The sequence below is a fragment of the Oryctolagus cuniculus genome, chromosome 12 (assembly GCF_964237555.1).
Source record: "Oryctolagus cuniculus chromosome 12, mOryCun1.1, whole genome shotgun sequence".
NCBI classification, from domain to species: Eukaryota; Metazoa; Chordata; class Mammalia; order Lagomorpha; family Leporidae; genus Oryctolagus; species Oryctolagus cuniculus.
Window position 1 is genome coordinate 90,475,678 of NC_091443.1, and position 15,341 is coordinate 90,491,018.

At 48.8% G+C, this 15,341-nt stretch overlaps 1 protein-coding gene across 5 annotated transcripts in view; it reads left to right on the plus strand.

Annotated features, from left to right (window-relative positions):
* Nucleotides 1-15,341, plus strand: part of MAP2K5 (mitogen-activated protein kinase kinase 5) — a 271,279-nt gene that overhangs the window by 159,991 nt on the left and 95,947 nt on the right. For all 5 annotated transcript variants that reach the window (XM_051821811.2, XM_002718071.5, XM_002718072.5 and 2 more), the window contains one exon: nt 1,844-1,915. In XM_051821811.2, coding sequence (XP_051677771.2) covers nt 1,844-1,915 — 72 coding nt within the window. The remainder of the gene's footprint in view (nt 1-1,843; nt 1,916-15,341) is intronic.

A 15,341-nucleotide genomic window follows, 5' to 3' on the forward strand; every position in this document is an offset into this window, starting at 1 on the left:
CGTGCCCAGCTCCGGCTCCTGACTCCAGCTTCCTGCTAATGCAGAGCCAGGGAGGCAGCCGTGAGGGCTCAGGCAGCTGGGCTCCTGCCACTCATGTGAGAGACCTGGTGTGGAAGACCTCTCTCTGGCTTCCAAATAAAATGAAAATAAATACATAGAAGAACTTTAAGCAAACAGGCCAGGGTCTTAGGTTTTATTTTTCAGTTAGTTTTTTTTTTTAATTACACGAAATGGTTATGCCTGACTGTAGGGTACAGGTGACATCTCCCTACATGTATGTAATGTGTAACGGGCAGATCAGGGCCAGTGTCATCCATTATCTCAAACAGTTGTCAGTTCTTTGTGTTGGGAACATTCAAACGGGCAGGGGTTTCTGCTCCTCCCTGAAATCTCAGCACAGAGGTGCTCCAGATGTGAGTCTGGTGACAGCCGTCGCACGAGGAAGGGAGCCACAGCTTCAGCTTTTTTCAGCTGCAAAGTGTCCATCACAGACCACCCGTCAGCAGTGTGGTACCTGCTGGTTGCTTTTGTTTTAAAGGAGAGAAGACAGGACGAGACAGCCCAAGGATGAGAGCAGTTTTGAATTGCGCAGCCTGAAGCCATGAAACCCAGGCTCCATACATTCACAATGTATCAGGGCCCGTCTCATGCCCAGGTCGGTTTCAGGGGCTTGGACACAGGTCCCCGCCCCTGTTTACTGTCCCCACCCCTGTTTACCGTGTGAATTCTTCCCCATGGACGTGTGACGCCCACTGCCTGATTCCGCTGAGCATTCTTGCTCACAGTTTCGTGACAGCAATCTAGCTTTGTAAGCTTATTGGAGAGTAATCTCTCCAACAAGAGGTCATTGAGGATGTCCTCCTTAAGGAGTTCTCTGGATTGCCACCTGATGCCTGTGAACCTTACCACTCTTTTCTATGCCATTGACATTCATTTTTTCTATGCCTTGTTGTCACCTTGTGGTTTGCATTTGTTTCAGCCGTGCAGTGGACAGATATAATTAATGTCATTGTTGGTCTCACCAAAATATTTTGTATGTAGGTTCAGCCTTTATTTGTCTTTTTTTTCCTATATTCTGCGCAAAGCGCCATGTGCACGTATGAATGACAGCCAGCTGTTGGAATAAAGAAATGGGGAGGGGGAGAAAGGACAAGGAGTAGGCAACATTGGTTATTTCTTTAACATTTCTGGAGGATTCTGGGATCTTCACGTTTGCTTGAGGTTCTTGATGGACATTAACAGCAGTGACGTATGGGGAAGTTATATTAGAATACGCCAAAGAACTGGACATAAATCTTGGTAAAGGAAAAATGGATGTTCTTTGCACTAGTCTTAATCTTCCAGATTTTCCCGTAAGTCTGAAATTTCTTAAAAGTAAACATTTTTAAACACTATTTTGACAAGCCCTAATGTTCCAGATCCATCTGTCAGAGTGCAAGTAAGTATGGTAATATTGCAAAATGTTGTGTACTTTGTCACTTGCCAGCTCAGGCCACTGCACCTGGAGGGAGAGAACCCAGGCTCGAGCTCCAGTTTCTAAATTTAGCGGAGCATCTTGCCCAGATTCTTGCACCACTCGGAGCCTCTGTCTCCTGTAAAACAGAGGTGATAAATCTCCCCCATGGGGCATTTGCGACGACTCCATGAGGTTATGTGTGCCTCCGTGCAGTCCCCACGTAGAACATCAAGCACACACATGCGCGTACATACATGTAAGATGCCCTGCTGCCCCTCAGGTGGTGTGTGAGGGTTGGCGTCTTCCCCCCTTTGCTGGGCTCGTGGTCAGTGGATGTGTTTCTGGAGTGGCGTCCATCAGCTCACAGCCCCTTCTGTCTTCTTGCAGCCTGAAAGAATTTCAGGGGAGCAGTATGGGATCCACTCTGACGTCTGGAGCTTGGGGATCTCCTTCATGGAGGTATGTTGTCCTCACTGTTCATAAATAGACACTTCTGAGTGTGCCTGTGCTAAGGTGGTCAGTCAGGAGGAACATGAAGATTCCGATAGAATAAAGCAAACCCCTGGTGGGCTGTGTGTGTCCGCACCCAGAGGTGCCTGGGAAGCCCTTAATTTGATGTCCTCGTGTGACTTGTGAATGGACTCTGGGTAGTTCCTAGAGCTCCATGCGTTTTGCCCAGATCGCCAGTGGAAGGCTTACCCAGAGTGCTTGTTGAAAACCCAGGCCCCCTGGCCCCTCCAAGACCAGTGCATTCCAGATGTGTAAGAATCTGCAGTGTGGACCTGTTCCCTTGGTGATCCTTATATACATTAAACCTGGAGAGCTGTGTTCTGAAAGAGGCATTCCACACACATCCTGTGTGACGATAGCCTTGTTTGACATTCATGTGCGACTTCCAAAGGCAGTGGCTTCAAAAGTGATGGATGTATATGTTCTGTGTGTTTGTTTAGAAACAAGACAGTGACCTGGTTTCGATACGGTCCAAGCACCTGTGCATGCGGGATGGAGGGTGGTCTGACAGGACAGGGGTGGGGGACAGAGTGTGTGTGTTCAGCATGATTTTAATATCTTTACTCTGTGTAGCTGTATTTAGAATGGACTTTCAGTGCGCTAGATACAGCCCCACTAGAACGCCTCACCAAGGCTGTTACGTAAATGACCACTGATTTAGAAGGAAATGCAGGACTTGCTCGAGAAGGAAACCTGGCTCAGTGTGAATTTCAGTGGTGTGGCACCCAGACACCACAGTGCTTCCAGAATTGTCTTTCGCTTACAGTGACTCAGATAACGGAAGACTTTTTAGAAAATAGAACGAGTTTGTTAAGTAAGATCATAGAGTTGCAATCACGACTTTACCACCTTTTCCTTTAGTCCAGTACTTTGCCTGTGATTTTTGTAATGCATGACTGCCGTTGTATTTGGAAGAAAATGTCACCAGGCTCGATGCACCTGCACCATAGAGAGAAAGCAAAAACGAATGTTCAATGTTTATTAAACCATATTCTTCTGCTTCTTCTTAAATGGGAATCTAAGAAGAACTATAATATTATGCACCAGCTGCGAGGTTAGCAATGATGGGAGACAGATCTCCGAGCTGAGTCTGCCAAGGCACCCTGAAGGGCTGCTGCTAGGAGCCAGCTTGAGGCGAGACTCGGGCTTTTGACTTGCGGGACTCAGGCCTTGCTGGTGCATACTTTCCCTTTACAGATTCCAAATTGTTGGTGGTGTTTGGATTTTAGAGGTGACTAGACAGCCCAGGACAACTGTGAGGTTAGCGGGCAGAGAAACAGGAATCCCAGGCTGGGAATGGGCGTCCTGAGTGCAGGCCCAGCTTTGCTGCTGGTTGCCCAGGCGGCCCTCACTGGGAGGTGCAAAACCACGAGCCCCGAGTCCCTTCCCACGCGAGCACCTTGTGACTGTGCTGCTACCTCCCCTTCCCTTCCACGAAGCGGTCTGTAGTCACATAGCTGAGACGGTGCTGTGCCCTGGAAGGCAGCAGTACACAGGCATGGCGACTCCATGAGAGAGCATGCTAATAGCCTGGAGACTCAGAGCACACAGAAGGGCTCCCCCTTCGTCCTTCCACACTCATTTACAGTTTCATGCATTGAGCTCCTCTTTGCCTGCTGTGTGGGCCGTGGGGATGGTGTAACCAGAGGACACCCATGTCTTGGCCTTATGAGTTAGGTTTGGTTGAGGCAAGAGGGGAAACAAAGGGATAAACAAACGGATACCTGGATGTGTAACTTGTCAGGTGGTGAAATTCTGCCTGATGAAAGACTGAGCAGAGACTTGAGTGCTGTGAAAAAGGGAGCCCCCGGCAACAGCAGGTCTAGGGCACTAAGATGTACTGTGATGGGTATGTGTCAGAAAAAGCAGAGAGGCCAGGGTGACCAGAGTGGAGTTTGCAAGGGACAAGTGGGAAAAAATAAATTCATGGAGGTAGCCAGGGCCAGAGCATGTACCGCCTTGTAGGCTACACTAAGGATTCCCAGTGTCACTCAGAGGAAATGACCTGACGTTTTCCAAGGATCACCGAGTGCTCTCTGGAGCACTGAGACAGAGGGGTAGGCGTGAAAGCAAAGATTAAGGTAGGTAGGAGATTCGGCAGATGCCCAGTAAATAGTGTAGCACATGAATATTTATGTATGTTGCATGTTGGAATACATGTCTTCCAGTATCTTGCTGGGTACTGAGGATGCAAAGATTAATAAAGAAATTCTGTGTGGCATTAGAGAGTGAGATTGCCACGGATATATTTGGGATTTGTTGATAATGTTCATTTTTTTAAAAGATTTATTCATTTATTTGAAAGGCAGAGATACAGAGAGGGAAAGGCAGAGGGGGTGAGAGAGAGAGAGAGAAATCTTCCATGCTGGTTCACTACTCAAATGGCTGGGCCAGACTGAAGCCAGGAGCCAGGAGCTTCATGTGGGTCTCCCATATGGGTGCAGGGGCACAAGCACTTGGGCCATCCTCCGCTGCTTGCCCAGGAGCATTAGCAGCGAGCTGAATCAGAAGAGGAGCAGCCAGGACTAGGACCAGCACCCATGTGGGATGCAGGTGCTGCATGGCGGCTTAACCCGCTACGCCACAGCACTGGCCCTGATCATGTTCATTTATCCTGGAAGAGAACCTGAATAGACTCCAGAAGACTGAAGAAAGTAGACTCATTGAATTTGTAAGATTAAGAAGGATTAGGCTGGGACTAGGTTGGAGCTCCTCTGTGTCCGTGACACTGAACAAAAAGCCTTCAAAAAGAGCTGTGAGCTTGCAGCCTCTGTGCGCACCCCAACACACACACACCTAGAACTCAATGACCCATCAGACACACAAGTGACAACATGCAACCAACAGATTGGTAGAACAGAAAGTCCCTGGAGAATGGAGTAAGGCCCTGGACATGTGTTATGTGCTGAATTTATTTGAGGTCTAAGATAAAGAAAACCATGTGATAGAGCCGTGGGGTGGGTGTGGAAGGTTTCGAGTCCACAGATGCGACGTTGTGGGGGATTCAGCACTGAAGACCACAAGAGAACACCGAGGGTTTGGTTGTGGTTTCTTGCTTTGTTTTTGTTACCTGGAGGGACTGGGAACTTAGTCCAAAAGAAGTGTTTGGAGGCCAGGATTCTTTTTCGGTTATCACAGTGTGCTGGGCGGAGAGTGGTAAAGCTTCTTTAAGATCACCCTAGCTGGAGAAGCATCTTCAAGTCGGAGGTGCAGACTGCATTCCAAGAGTGAGCACCCTGCAAGTGTTGCTCCTCTTCTCTGCTCGTCGTTAAGAGCAAGGTTCCCTCGCCAGTGCAGACGCTGAGGTCTCGAGCCCTCGGCTCATGCAGTGACTCCCCGTGGAGCACGTCCCAGGCTGAGCCCTGCGAGGGGCATCCCAAGCTGTCACATTGGGAAGGAGAGCCCTGAAGCCCAGGGAGTGAGTCTGAGAAGCTCAGAACAGAGCTGGCCTTGGAGCAGGACTTCGCCTGGAGGGAGGTGGCCACTCAGAGGAGGAGGGGGAAAGATAGTGGATCTCTCCCGCCGCCGCTCCCCTGCAGCTCTGAGGTGCACCCAGGAAGCCCCTACAGAGAGAATCAGCATCAGAGCGGGCAGGGTCTTCCCCAGGACAGTCTTGGTACCTGTTTGTGTGCGCGCCTTGCTCCGGGTGTCGTGGGCTGACCTTTTCCCATGGAGTGCCTGTGACGAAGGGCGCTGTGGGAAAATGCAGGAGGCGGAGAAGGAATCAGAGAGACCGAAGCTGGGTGCTGGAGTTCTCTCTCCCCTCCGCCTCTCCCCTAGCCGCTCCTTGCCCAGCTCCATAATCCTCTTACCAAATTCTATGGTTTTATTTCATCCTTAAATGAAAGGGCAGAGGGTACCTAAAAGCTTTTAGCGTACTTCTTCATTTTTTAAGGTTTATTTATTTATTTATTTGGAAGGCAGAATGAAAGAGAAAGAGGCAGAGACAAGAAAGAGAGAGATCTTCCATTTTGTTCACTCTCTAAGTGTCTGCAACAGCCAGGGCTGGGCCAGACCAAAGCCAGGAGCCAGGAGCTCCATTCTGGTCTCCCACCTGGGTGGCAGGAGCCCAGTGCTTGGGCCATCTTCTGCTGCCTTGCAAGGTACATTAGGAGAGCCATCAAGGATTCAGAACCATCCTGCAGATACAGGATGCCAGTGTCGCAAGCTGCGGCTTAACTCAGTACACCACAGTGCCGGCCTGCCATTTCTCCATTGCATAGGGAGTTCGGTGTTTGTTTCTCCTCCCAGAGAATGGCTGGAGGAAGTTCCACTCTTCTTTTTTCCTGATGAGTTAATAACTTCATTCATGTATGTGGGAACTTCAGACAATTTGTGGAAAATGGAATGAATAGATAAGTTTATTTGGTGCAAAACCTTGAAATTCATGCGTATGTAGGATCTTTGAAAAGTCCATGAGGGGCCAGTGCTGTGGTGTAGTGGGATGCTGCAGTGCCCAGCATCCCATATGGACACCAGTTCAAGTCCCAGCTGCTCCAGCTCCTATCCAGCTCTCTGCTCTGGCCTGGGAAAGCAGTAGAAGATGGCACAAGTCCTTGGGCCCCTGCCACCCTTCGTGGGAGACCCAGAAGAAGCTCCTGGCTCCTGGATTCAGATCAGCGCAGCTCTGGCTGTTGCGGCCATCTGGGGAGTGAACCAGCAAATGGAAGACCTCTCTCTCTCTCTCTCTCTCTCTGCCTCTCTGTAATTCTGACTTTCAAATAAATAAATAAATCTTTAAAAAATTAATTAAAGAAAGTTCATTAAGGTGTATGTTACAAAACAATTGAGCATGGGTTTCAGTTTTTTTTTTTTTTTTTTAAGTAAGATCAACTTTTCGATCTATTTTCCACAAGCCTTCGCAGTGCCCTCATGCATGGGTCATTCCAGCCCCACGAACACCTGTAAGAGGGACATAGCGGTTGTTCCTGCAAAAACTGGACTCTAAGCTGACTGTTCTTGCATCAGGAAGTCAGTCAGCATCCGCCCTCCTCCAGCCTTGCGCCTGCAGTGCAGATCCGTTACAGAGGCGCTGAGCTAGTCCTGTAATGTCCCCACGCCCTCCCTGACTGTGCTCTGCAGGTGCGCGATCTGCCTTGTGGTTCTCTCTGACTGGTCATTATAAGCTACTAGCTGCGAATGTCTGGCCCGCGGGCCATATTAGGCCCTCGAAATCATCTGACCTGGCTCTGCCATGGCAGCCTCAGGCGGGATTTGACGCTCAGTACAACTGTAGCAGGCTGGTTTTTAAGTGGATAATTTCATCCAGCCTGCAAGTGATGTTAAAAATATCCGAAAGACCCTTGGCAGGAAAAAAAAAAAAAAAAAGGTTCCCCTGCCCTGTAGTGACCCTGTTGGGCTTGGTGGCGAGTGATCTTCTGGCAGACTCCTGCGCAGGAGCCGGACCGAAAACCCCACCTCCAGCACACGCTCTCTGCTCTTCCCACTGGAACCCGCGCTCTGTCTGCCTTTGTTTGCCTCATCCCCCACCCGGCTCCGGAGCCTGGCTCGATGCGCCTGGCTAATTGGTGTGTCAGTGAGGCCTCCGAGACCCGTCTTCAGCGTGAGCACCGTGTTATTGAAGTGCTTTGAATGATGTGCTAAGCGATGAAGGCAAGGACCCCGGCTCGGCAGCGCGGCTCCCGATAGGTGCAGAACAGATTCCAAGACACACACAAGGTCACGGCCATCAAAGCAACACCGTTTGCTGAGGGTTTTTATGGGCTCTATTATTTTTACAAAAGGGGTTTTACTCATGAGTCGTAGACTTCACCTCTACCAAGTTGCAAAGGAATCCATGCAGCACTGTGCCTGCCGTACTCTCCGCGGACTGTCCCTCTTATCCCAAGGTAACAAGGGCGCTGGGGCGCTGCAGAAGGTACGTGGGAAATGGAATTAAAAGATGAGTTTATCTTGGTGCAAAAAAATCTTTGAGATCCATGCATCTGAGGGACCTTCAAAAGTTCATGGAAAATATGTACTATGAAAAAAAACTATGTGAATTTCAAACTGTGTTGCACAAAAATGAATTTAGCATTTTTGTTTCCATTTAAGAAAGACAGACAGGGGGACCTCCCATCTGCTGGCTCACTCCTCAAATTCCCACAGTGGCCAGGACCAGACTAGGCCAAAACTGAGATCCCGGAACTCAATCCAGGTCTCCCCCGTACGTGGGTGGTGGGGGCCATGACTACTGCTCCCCACGGTGTGCATTTTCAGGAAGCTGGAGTTGGAAGCTGGGGTTGGGACTGGGACCCAGGCACTCCAGCATGGGATACAGGTGTCCTAACCAGCAGTGTAACTGGTAGGCCAAACACCTGCTCCTAAATGTATCTTTTAATGCCATTCTCCATGAACCTGTTGAAGCCCCCTGTGCAATTAAGCCCAGCCCCCGTGACACCAGCTCTGCCCTCTGGGGCCGACAGTGCTATCTTCTTCCAACCGTCATCCACATCTTCACACACATTTTCCACTACAGATTTAGCTGATTCTCTGACAACTTCCTGGACTATCTAACACAATTCCAGTACCCTAATGGATACTCCAGAAATCTTTTTGGCCAAGTGTTTCTCTGTTTTTGTAATGGTTTTAAAATAGCTTCTGGGGGCTGGAGCTGTGGCATAGTGGGTAAAGCTACCACCTGCAGTGCCAGCATCCTATATGGGCACTTGTTCAAGTCCCAGCTGCTCCACTTCCCATCCAGCTCTCTGCTATGGCCTGGGAAAGCAGTAGAAGATGGCCCAAGTCCTTGAGCCCCTGCACCTGCATGGAAAACCCAGAAGAAGTTCCTGGCTCCTGGCTTCAGATTGGCCCAACTCCAGGAGATGGAAGACCTCTCTCTCTCTCTGCCTCTACCTCTGCCCTTCTGTAATTCTGATTTTAAAATAAATAAATAAATCTTAAAAAAAAAAAAAAAACACACACACACAATGGAGGAGCCTGGTCTCAAACTAGCACCCCCATTCAAGATATCGGCATTGTAGGGGATGACTGTTGAATCCATCACACCACAACCCTGGTCCCCACTCCTTACTCTTAATGAAACATTGGAGGACAGCCTTTAGCATGAGAACAGAAGCCTAAAATAACTGGGAAAAAAATCAAGTTGGAGGGTGTGAAAAACCACGTGGTGGGGGAGAAAATCCAAATTAACTACGCATGCTGTCTTCAGAGGAGTAAGAACAAATACTGCACTCAGAAGATCAGAACAGGCTACTGTTCCAAGGGCAGCAACATAGAGGAAAGAAATGAACACGAGAGAACCAGGGCAAGAAGTCTGCTGTGCAAAACTCCAAGTTCCAGGAAGAAAGAGAACGCAAAGGAGAGAAAACCATAAAGTGTTTCCGTCTTCATGTTATCATATGGAGGAGAGATTGCTGTGGCATTTCAGGTTGCCTCCCTCTTACTAGTTCTACAGAAAAACAACCAGAGAAAGGAACTTTTTTCCTGAAAGACACATGCAGTATTTTTGGCCAGAGGAAGTGAGTTTTGTTGGGAAATAGTAAACCACAATTTTCCCCATGAAGTTAGCATAAAAAGTACAAGCAGGGGGCAGGCATCCAAGCCTGGCAGTCAGGATAGGATACCCCGTTGGAGTGCCTGGATTCAATTCCATACTCTGGCTTCTGCCTCCAGCCTCCTGCTGTGACGCAGACTGTGGGAGGCAGTGGCGATGGCTCAAGTCACTGGGTTCCTGCAGCCCACGTGGGAGACCTGAATTGAGCAAGGCCTCAGCCCCAGTCCAGTCCCTGCTGTTGCAGGCATTTTGGCCAGTAAACCAGCCAGTGGGAGTGTGCTGTTTCTGTGTCATGCACTGTCTCTCTGCTTCTCACATAAGCAACTAAATAAATAAAAGTCAAATAGTTGGATACCCTGTCTTAGAGAAATGTAAAATGTGTTAACACGTCTCAGTTTTTGTCTTTGGCTTTATATATACTGTGTAGTGGATGCTGGATGACTCATTAGATATCAAGAACGTGAAGTGTAACCTTCACCATTTATAAGCAGACACATAAACCATGCTGAGCTGTGGAAACGAAAAGGAAAACTGGGCGGGCATTGTGGCGCAGTGGGTAAAGTCACATCCCATCTGAGCACGGGTTCAAGTCCTGGCTGCTCCACTTCTGACCCAGCTCCATGCTCATGCACCGGAAAGCAAAGAAGATGGCCCAAGTACCTGAGTTCCCGCCACCCATGGGGGAGATCTGGATGGAGTCCCGAGCTCCTGGTCTGGACCTGGCTCAGCCCCCACCGCTGGGGAGTGAACCAGAGGATGGGAGATCTCTGTCTCTCTGTCTCTCTCCATCCCTCTCTCTCAATAACTCTGCCTTTCAAGTGAATAAATAAAGAAGTAAATGTTTTCTAAAAAAATCATTCAAGTTTTTCAAAAAGAAAGAAAATGGAATGGCGTGGGTCACCACCCTGGTCCCCCGCATGAAGCCTCCGGGGAAGTCTAATGGAGAGTCTCGTTTTCTCTCTGAAGTTGTTTCCAGGCTCAAGGACTGTCAGCCTAATTCCAGAACTGTTCAAGAGCCCAGGCTCTGGACTCACCAGAGCTGGGTTCACATATTGGCACCACAGCTTATCATTAAAGTGCTCTTAGCCACCTCACCCTGCCCCTGCAAGTATCAGTTGCCTATCTGTAAGATGAATATTACATTAGAACTCCTTCATTACTCAAATATTTATTGAGGGCCAAGCACTTCACTAAGTGCTGGGGAAACACTGACAGATAAGATGGGCCTGTTTCCCTGTTGAGCCTGCAGTGTGGTGCGGGAGGCACTGGCCTGTGTGTGTACAAGCAGGATCACAACATTTTCCGTGTTCTAGGCTTGCATTGAACATCAGCAACCCCAGAAAGCTAAGTTTCTCTTTGAAGAGCCATCCCGTATGTACTGAGTACCAAGTATCAAGAACCATGGAGTGTTATCTAGATAAATATCTCCAAGAAGAAGTGGAGCTCCTGTCTACTTAAGTATGCAAAGAATGCATCCCCTGCTTCTCTGTACAAAAAAGGAAAAAGTCACCCAGACGCACGCTGTCCTTGTGGATCCGCGGCTGCACTTTGCCGCTCTGGCCGTGGGTGATCGGGAGCCTGGTACGAGAGGTGGCTCTGGATGTCCCGTGGGCAGCTGCTGTCGGTTCTGCCGGGCCACAGAACCTTGGCACCGAGTGTGCTCCACTCAAATACTCACTTTTTCTCCTCCTGGTTTTTTTGAAGTTACTTTCAAGAGTATAAGTGGAAATTGCATTTTATTACGTTATGTGCAGTCTGCTGTTGCAGGTGATAGAACATCTTACCTGTCGCTCAGAAGTCTCTGCTGAAAACCATCAGGAGGCAAAAGGGTTTGAAGGACCCGGAAGCCACGGAACTTTCCACGGAAGGTGGTGCAGAGAAATTTCAGAGTCCCTGTCGAGGGCCCCTCACCTCCCACTGCTGGATGTTGAGAGAAGTAGCACATGACGCTGTCCGCCCCCACTTCCCCACTCGGCCTCCCCTTTCTGTAATTCCGCCTTGATTTTTCCCATTGTCATTTTTCCATCTAAACTTTTGTGTAACCTATTGCCAGAAGGAGCTGTTAAAACGCCCTTTGGCAGATGATGGATTGACGAGCGCCGTCCTCCGCAAGGTTTGTGAAGGGATCCAGCTGTCTCAGATCAGCGTGCCTAAATGTGCATTTTCCAGGGCTGTCAGCGATCGTGGTGAATGTGAAACTGGCAGACACAGTGCAGTGTTTCCCAATGAATGGGGCTTTGTTGAGCTTGCTTTGTGCTCAGAGCCGTCGGGAACAACCATGAGATCGACGGAACAAGACAGAACAGGTGCTAGCAGTCCCAGCTAGGCATTTTATTATTTTGATGGATTTCAAATTGATTTTAAGGTTTTTCCCAACAGCACATGCCCATATCATATACATACTCAACCACACAGAATTTGGAATTCAAAAACAAAGCATCAGGTTGACACAAAGTCCTGACTGAAGAGTTTTAAATAAAGAAAAGACAAAGCTGGACTTCGGCAGCCCACCCTCGGACACTGGAGGGCTATCAGCGAGGAAGAAGCAGTTGTTACCTTTGGGGCAGCAGACTGAACCTTCTGCAGCAAGAACAAAGCGGAAGCAAACGCTGAAGGTGTGCGGCTTTCTATTCGTTACAGTAGGAGTCTGCTCGTGGACAGGCCCTGTACCCTTCCTACTGAACTGTGCAGTCTGCCACTCAAGTATCTTAGTTTTTTTTTTTTTTTTTTCAATATAAAAAATTCCTTGCAGAAGAGCCTGCACCTTTCAGGTGCAGCCATGTATTCATTTAGTCACTCAGCAAATACGTGTTGTGTGTGCCTCCGCTGGGCCTGGAGACACTGGGGACACTGCCATGAACAGAGCTGACAGAAGTCCCTGATTCCATGGAACCGACCTTTTTTTAAAAAGATTTATCTATTTACTTAAAAGAGTTGAGAGAGAGAGAGAAAGAGAGAAGAGAGATCTTTCATCTGCTGATTCACTCCCCAGATGGCGGCAATGGCCTGGGCTGGGCCAGGCTGGAGCCTGCGTTGTACAGGGTGCTTGACAGTTAAAACTTGTTAGATAAGCGGGATGATCTGTTAAGGGTAACTGAATGCTTTGGTTTTACTCTGAGCTGAAATCTAAAAGAAGGACATTTTTCCACTGACATTTATCAACTGCAAAATTCTAGGAGTCTTATGATAATTTGGGGGGGGGGCACTGCTGCTGACTTTGAGATATCCAGTGGTTAAAAACCACTGCTCAGAGTGGGTGTGGCCTAGTGGTTAAGACCCCTCCTTGGGACACCCGCATCTCCAGGTTTGAGTCCCAGCTCAGCTCCCAATTCCAGTTTCCTGCTAATGTGCACCCTGGGAGGCAGGGGTGATGGCTTGGGATTTTGGGTTCCTGCTACTGCCATGGGAGATCTGGATTATTCCCAGCTCCTGGCTTGGGCCCTAGCTCAGCTCTGCCTGTTGTGGGCATTTGGGAAGTAAACTAACAGAGAGGAGCTCCCCCCCACACACACACACCCTTTCTCAGTGTCTGTCTATCTGGCTGTGTCTCCACCATTCAGATAAATAAATTTAGAAAACAAAACAGCAACAACAAAAAACCACAGCTTCGAGAATTCAATCAATACTCAAATCCAGTGACCCGGGATTGGCTTGAAATGTTCTTTAAAGATCCCACTGGCCAAAGTAACTTCAACATTTATGTAGACACATCTTACTTGTATTTAGAGACGAGAGTGTTAGCTGGAAGAGACTGTAGAACTTGATAAGTCAGACCACTCCTGCCCGGGAGAAGGAAGGTGGTGCCCGGTTACTGCCCGGCTCACACTCTGGGGGTGGGGGTGTCGGGAGCCAGTGCTCCTTCCTCTCTCCCAGCTCTTGATATCCTCTTGCTCTGTGTCGTGTTAATAAGAAGAGTGACAACATTACACTTTTCACGGACAAGACACTTAACAGAGTCATTTGATACCAGGTCATTTAACCTCCCCGTGATAGGAAGTCAGTGAGAAACCAGCAATCAAAGATCGCTCCACCTTATGAGAACCAACGATCTGCTTTTTGCTAGGGAAGAAATTGAGAGCCAGGAAAATGAAAGTTTTTCAAAAAGTGAAGTGTCGGGGCCTGCGTTGTGGCGCCATGGGCCAAGTACCACCACTGCCGGCGACGCCAACAGCCCGTTTTGAAGTGCTTGCTCAAGGCCCGGCTGTTTCTCTTTCAGTCCAGCTCCCTACTAATGTGTCTGGGAAAGCAGCAAGCAATGATCCGAGTATTTGGGCCCCTGCCACCCACATAGGAGTCCATCTCCTAGCTTCTGCCTGGCCCAGCCCCAGAGGTTGCAACTATTTACAGAGTAAACCAGTGGATGGAAGATCTCGCTCTCCCCCCGCTGGCCCCCGTAACTCTTCTTTTCAAATAAATAAATAAAATATTTTAAAAGAGAAAAAGACAAGCCAGCATTGTGGCATAGCAGGTAAAGCCACTGCCTGCAAAGCCGACATTCCATATGGGTGCTGGTTTGTGTCCTGGCTGCTCCACTTCCAATCCAATTTCCTGCTAATGGCCTGGGAAAAGCAATGGAAGATGGTCCAAGTGTTTGGGCCTCTGCACCCATGGGGGAAACTTGGAAAAAGCTCCAGGCTTCTGGTTTTGTCCTGGACCAGTACTAGCCATTGCAGTCATCTAGACCATTGGATGGAAGATATCTCTTTCTGTCTCTCTGTCTCTCTCTTTCTCTCACTCTCTCTCTGTGACACTGACCTTCAAATAAATAAATCTTTTTAAAAGAAAAGAAAAAAGTGAAATGTCTAGACCAGGCAGCAGCAGTCAGATGTCCTGACTCCTGGGTTAAAGTCTGCTTCTTCCATTATTCTATAGAAAAGTAGGTCAAGTGGTTTGATAAAAGAAGAGTTGAATGTTAAATGGTGAGTGAACAGGAAATTAGATAAAGGAAAAGGCAGATTTCTGTTGGCTCTGATAGTCAAGACTGCTTTTCATAGGACTACAGCGTACATTATCCCAATAGTGTAAAGAACAACCATTTATTTACTCGGGACTTTGTGGGTCAGAATCCTAGCAGGGCCAGCCATTCCATGTAGTAATTAGGACCTACATTGCAGAATGTAGCCCACCAGTTAAGATGCTCATGTTGGCCAGTGCCATGGCTCACTTGGCTAATCCTCCACCTGCGGTGCCAGCACCCCGGGTTCTAGTCCCGGTCGGGGCACTGGGTACTGGTCCCTGTTGCTCCTCTTCCAGTCCAGCTCTCTGCTGTGGCCCAGGAGGGCAGTGGAGGATGGCCCAAGTGCTTGGGTCCCTGCACCTGCGTGGGAGACCGGGAGGAAGTACCGGGCTCCTGGCTTCAGATCAGCGTAGCACTGGCTGTAGCGGCCATTGGGGGAGTGAACTAATGGAAGGAAGACCTTTTTCTCTGTCTCTCTCTCTCACTGTCTAACTCTGCCCTGGCCAAAAAAAAGATGCTTGTGTCACACATCGGGCTACCTGAGTTCAGTTCCTGGCTCCGGCTCTTGGCTCCAGCTTCCTGCCAATGCTGGATGGAGTTCCCAGATCCCTGCTTCAGCCCAGCCTAGTCCTGGCTGTTGTGAGCATTTGAGGAGTAACCAATACTTGGGAGTGCTCTCTCTTTCTCTCTCATTTATCTATCTGCCTGTTTTATTTATCTCTCTCTCTCTCTCTCTCTCTCTCTCTCTCTCTGAAATCTCCCTCCCCTTCCCAGCTAGTGTAAGCTTTCTTCATGAGACCTGGGGTGCTAAGCTGCAGTGGCAAAAGCTGCAGATCTCTTAAGGCCCAACCGGAGAAATCACATAGGATCACTCCTGCCCAGTTCTGTTGATCACAACATAG